General features: G+C 34.8%; 1 protein-coding gene across 1 annotated transcript; it reads left to right on the forward strand.

Annotated features, from left to right (window-relative positions):
- Positions 1–280: 280 nt before the first annotated feature.
- LOC131440516 (ras-related C3 botulinum toxin substrate 1) lies at positions 281–4,232 on the forward strand. The gene is made up of 4 exons (XM_058611863.1): positions 281–459; positions 1,070–1,185; positions 1,298–1,530; positions 1,876–4,232. The coding sequence occupies exons 2-4, from the start codon at positions 1,070–1,072 to the stop codon at positions 2,112–2,114; spliced, it is 588 nt and encodes a 195-aa protein (XP_058467846.1). The 5' UTR covers positions 281–459; the 3' UTR covers positions 2,115–4,232.
- Positions 4,233–6,142: the final 1,910 nt, after the last annotated feature.

A 6,142-nucleotide genomic window follows, 5' to 3' on the forward strand; every position in this document is an offset into this window, starting at 1 on the left:
GCAGAGACGAACAAACCTTCGGTTGAAAATTTTCTCTATAAAGAAAACTGAGCTAAACATATTTACAAATATCTATTTTTGTTCTGAAACCATATACAGCATTTAGACTGAACAATCTATTTCTATAGGTAATTTTTTTAATGGTCTTATGGTTTTCAATAAATATCTGTGTTAGTCATGAACAACACCGAACTGATAAAAATTTGCTCACGTGTATATTTGTCTAAAAATCTGGCACCTCTGGTCGATACTCTATATCCATCCCGCCGCCAACCCTGAAATCTCAAATACATACAGCTGCTATAGAACCTAATATTGGAGTGGTGGAGTGATCAACATTTTTGAATCTTCTGCCTTCAATTTACACAAATGACCTCAACTAATTGAACTGACAAGACTATTGTGTGTTTGTTTTAAGTGTTTAATTGTCCTTCTGTTTAAAAACACAATCTGGGCGACGTAAGTATGAATTAAGTATTTCATGTTTTAGCTGCAGCAAAACCAGGCGTTGTCGGTCAATTACCTTCTCTTTTCTCCATCGAACGAAGTGAAAAGAAAGTGAAAACCTCCAAATGAAAATACTTGTATGAGTCAAGCGGTGTTCGAACTTTGTTCTGAATGGGGTAAACATCATTCTCACTAATAAAAGATTTCGTAGTTTTATTTCCTTGTCATTATGTTTAACAAGTAATTAATTGACATATATTTATAACGTTAGTTCTACTTGAGATACCCGAAAGTACAATGCGTTTGCAAAGGACTAGTAACTAAACTTGCGAATATAAATAAATTGTATATTAGATTATTATTGTTTGGAGTCAAGTCCATGTGTTTCTTGCCTTCTACACTTCACGAGAAAAGTTGAAACTCGTCCCACTATCTAATCAAAGTGGTCTGACCAATGTCTGGTGAAAAGTGGATTGAATGAATGGAACAGACATGCATGATTACTACTTGTATTAATAGAATCGGATATTTTTGGAATCGATTTATTGTCGAATCGGTTAGAACATAAGTGGTGTGTCGTAATACGTGATTAACATATTTTTGGTGTTTTTTTTTCTTGCAGATGGCTTCAGGAAGACCTATTAAATGTGTGGTTGTTGGCGATGGAACTGTTGGAAAGACGTGTATGCTTATTTCGTATACTACGGACAGCTTTCCCGGTGAATACGTTCCCACGGTGTAAGTTTCAGATTTCCGTTCGATTGTGCTCACCAGGCATAGCAAAAATAGCGCGCCTCAATGGTTATTCTTGTTCAACTTTTGTATGTTCATTTTTTTTTTCAACCGACAGCTTCGACAACTATTCAGCTCCAATGGTAGTGGACGGAGTGCAAGTTTCACTCGGGTTATGGGACACTGCTGGACAGGAGGATTATGACCGGTTACGACCGCTCTCGTACCCACAAACCGATGTATTTCTCATATGTTTTAGCGTGGCAAGCCCTTCATCGTTCGAAAATGTTACCTCCAAATGGTACCCGGAGATCAAACATCACTGTCCGGATGCACCCATCATCCTTGTCGGTAAGTACTTTCGTCCAAATGTCCATAATTGTATTTTATTCTTCATGTATAGTTTACGGGTTTAGTAATGTAGATTGATAAAATCTAAGATGACGGGAAATACGCGATATATTTAAAGATTATAGTAAAACAAATTTTAATGAAAGATTCTATTTGTCATCAAACTTGGATATCAATCAGAAAATATTTTTTTTGTTTTACTTTTCATTTAGTAAAAAGAATATATTGATTTGTGAAAAAGTTTTTCATTTTGCATTTCCTGTTCTATTAAATGAGACGTAGACCCATTTTAGTTACGTGACGAATGCGAATATATGCATTTCTATTAAATGATTTGTCTTATAGGAACCAAAATTGATTTGCGAGAAGATCGCGAAACACTGAGCGCATTAGCGGAGCAAGGTTTGTCGGCGCTTAAACGTGAACAAGGACAAAAATTGGCCAACAAAGTTCGCGCGGTGAAGTATATGGAATGCTCTGCTTTAACACAACGTGGGTTAAAGCAGGTTTTCGATGAAGCCGTAAGAGCGGTACTGCGGCCGGAACCACTGAAACGACGTCAACGAAAATGTGTTGTGATGTAAGAATAGAAGTCTTCTGTGCATTTGATGCTCTACCCGAAATCTCTTGTACATAGGATTAAGTTGAAAGTACACAAAGCAAAAAATCTGAGCAAATACTCTATCCTCTGTTCGATGGAGGTTTCTAGGAGAAAAAACATACGATATGAAGTTGCGAACAGCGGATAGTTTTACTCTAAACAAAAAACTTCCCGTATAGTGTAACTGGCGAATTTTTACATTAACACTTTTTCGTGCCATCGCAAAAAAGCATCACAACGGTAACGTACGAAACAAAACGTACCCTGTTCATATAATGTTCGAATACCTCACACACAGCGGTAAAACCTGCATGCTTTTGGTTTGAAAGACTGCTTTGGAATTTTGTATAATGTTTACAAGCCCAATTAAATCAACTGATAATGCCGAGTTTTAACTAAAACAGAAAAAAATCTGTAAATGTGCTTATTTTTGCATCCATCTTTGAAGGCCTAAGTTTGAATTGTCAAAGAATATGAAGTTTATCTTATATTCTCATTTACCATTGCTAGGCGTAGTAACAATTTATAGCGTAATACAGTTGAAATGGTGTTGACAAGTTTACCAAGAAGATTTCAAAAGACATAGCTCGATCAAAACAATAATACAGTTCATACTCAAACGAAATGATTCCGTAATCTAATTGTTTTTGTTATGTAAATGATTTTTTTAACTTATTTGAGGAAAAAAAATTAAATCTAAATACACGTGTCTTGTCATTTAGTCGATGGTCCTCGTGCCAACCTGGTATGAAAATTTAGTAGGGAAAATCCGTACATTTGAATTTCTTGATATTTCTGTGAAACAATGTACAACAATAGGAAATTTTATAGTCCTCTTTCGTCAATAATAAGTAAAACTGTCTGAAATGTGTCCTTTGATCATTTCTTAACTATTATATTTAGAGTAGCAATACTATCAAAATGCACGTAGGCGATTGAGTCTGCAAAAAATTCTACCATCTCAGTACTAAGAAACGCTACAAGATGAAAAACTGAAAAAAGAAATTTTCACAACAGAAAATTTATTTGGTTAAGTGTGATTGCTTATATCACACAAAATAGCATAGCTTACGGTTCGTTTTAATGTGACTCCCACTTGGCATGCAATAGTGCAATTCATTCGGATTCGTCTATCCACGAGTATGACAGTAGACTTTTAGATTTTTTTTCAACTAAGTACGAGACTCGAGAGTCACAATACTAATCATATTTCCAGTCGGTATATTGATCAATGCCAATAACGAACGATGCAACGAGACTGAATGAAGCACAAGCAATTTTTTCCTCTATCCGTTTTTCTATACGATTTTAAGTTCACACAAGTTCTGCACATCAAAACCGACACTTGAAAACAAGCGAAAAAAACAGTTTTAGCTCTCGGTTTCAGTAAATAGAAATGGTAAATCTAGTCACTGGTGTACGATGAAAACTTTTGAAATCAAGCTTCGATGCACCGAAAACAGATAATAATTAAAACAGGCTACAACAAACGTCAATTTCCGGTAATTACGCGAACAAATGATGTAATCGAACAACAAGTAAATTTTGGAGTACCCTTGATGTATTAGTCTAATTATTTAAACATCGTAACATTTTTTGCTCTTGCAAAAAATTAAAACTGGGTTTTTCATATCATCATAGGTTATACAAATGTGTACGATAGTGTTACGTCTGGCAGAAATGCATTCTTAAGATAACATCAATCAACAATTATTTAAATGTAAATTAGTTTAGCCGGCAATTGACCCTAACTTACCTGTCTATTTGAAGGCTTTTTAAAGTAATCATATTTTATCTCGACACTCAAACTCTGAATGACTAAAGCCAAAGCCAAATCCTGCAGATCACGTTGCGGACAGTGAAAAGACGTGAGGGACATTAAAATGTTAATGATAGTCAGATTTCTTTTTTATTCCGCTAAATTGTGTATTATCTTTCTCCATCTTTTCTCCTACTTCGATTTACATGACATACGAAACGACGTACACAAAGCTATTGCTAGTTGAATTACATGATTTTTTTTCTCGTTTTTTATAAGCATTTAGTGGTTTTCTTATCTCTACACTTCTAATCACATTTTTTGAATGATTGTATCATATGACGAAATATATATTTTTGCTGAAACTAGTGCGATGATGTTGTTGTCATTTTTGATTTAATAACTATTACTCGTTGCAAATATCATCCAGTTATATTGATTCACTATCTAATCTGTAACTGATGAAAAAAAATTACAACGACAGATGAATTGAGTTTGTATCCGAAAATTCTCGTAGGGTAACGGTTCCAGTAGTCATCTCATATACGAAAACTATTAGTTACCACTCTATTCGATAAATTGGACTTGAAGGTAAGATGATTCGCTTTCCACGACTTTATCCATGAACCAATAATATCATTTAAATGAACCTAAGCTTGTTGAAATCGGTTCAAAGAAAATTGCAAATTCCACCATCTCCGAGACAGACAGAGGGCCCACATTGATTTAAGCTTTATTTTAGAATTTTTGACCACTGCTTCCAATCACCCTCATTCTTGTTTAAGGGCATGTGCGATACGTTCCAAAGTATGCCAAATTCGTATTACCGTTTACGTTCGAATCAATCACCGTTTCAAACATCGTACATGCATAAGAACATTACCAATCCAACATTAAATAATCAGTTCTGGTACAGACTTAAGTTGTAATGAAAAATATTAGATATTATTTGTTATTTGACTTGTTTTTTTGCTGATTTTGTATCATTATGCTTGTATCGACTATTCGACGAACACATACTTCCGAACGAATGCGAACAAGCCAACCCTGTTTTCACTCGAATGTGTACGAAAGCGTTCTCTGTGCAAAAGAAAGGTCGGCATCACCGGTATTTTTTTAGGAAGATTCCAAGTATCAAAGAGGTGACAAATGCTACGTAATAAATGAATGTCGTACTCAAGATCCATTCTATTCAAGTCAGTGAATAAAATTTTGAAATTGAACTTCGTGCAAAATAAAAAAGGATTAAAAAAAAAGCAGCCCGATCAGTAGTAAATGCGAAAAATATGTTGCATTTTTCTTGAAATTTTGTCATTTTTTCAATAGTCTACATATTTATTACATTGGTAAAATCATGCATTTAATATAAAATGAAGCATGGCGTATTTTCCATATATTACTATATTCGTAGGCTCACCAGAAAAAACAGCATTTAGCGGCCCTTACACGTGACAATATTATTGTCAATCCAAAGTATTGTCAATACCATCAATCCAATTGGCCTGATAACTTGAGTCCGAGTTTTTCGAAAAATTCAAGCGTTTGGCGCTTTAAATATTGAAAATGAATATTAAAATATTGAGAGAAGAGGTCATTGCACATATTTAACAGTTTCTCTCTTGAGAGAATGTATTGGCGGATTGATGAGCAGTTTTGATTTTTTGACAATATTTTCGTCAATCCAATGAAGTTTCCACTACACGATCAAAAGTATTGTCAATACTCCTTGTATTGACAATAATATTGTCTCGTGTAAGGGCAGTTGTTGATTCGCAACATCAAACTGACGAATCTAAACCACGGCATTTCGTCTATTCATCTGTAAACGAGAATAGGACTTCTCGTTCGTACGAATGATATACGAATACACGTACCGTTTGAAGCTAAACTGGCATACATTCTAGCGTTTCGCATATGGTTAATCACAAGAATTAGACTGATTTCATCAAGGCTTAGCAATTATTTAAAGAAGTTTACTGCTATTTGGAATTTTTTTTGGCAAACGAGTCGCGTTCGAATTCATTCGAGTGGAAACAAGAATGGCTTATTCGTATTCGTTCGAAAGTAACCGTTCGCCGTATGGTCGATACGGACGTAAACAACAATGAGGGTGAATATTTCCGGAATGAAGTCGTAGTCAGTTTCTATGGCCACCAAGTAACAACACCTAAACTGGACCAGTTTTAAAGATTCACAGGTTCGAAAACGTCGTATAATTTTAAAAGAAATTCTCATTCTCATTCTCATTCATC

The sequence above is a fragment of the Malaya genurostris genome, chromosome 1 (assembly GCF_030247185.1).
Source record: "Malaya genurostris strain Urasoe2022 chromosome 1, Malgen_1.1, whole genome shotgun sequence".
Classification (NCBI taxonomy): Eukaryota; Metazoa; Arthropoda; class Insecta; order Diptera; family Culicidae; genus Malaya; species Malaya genurostris.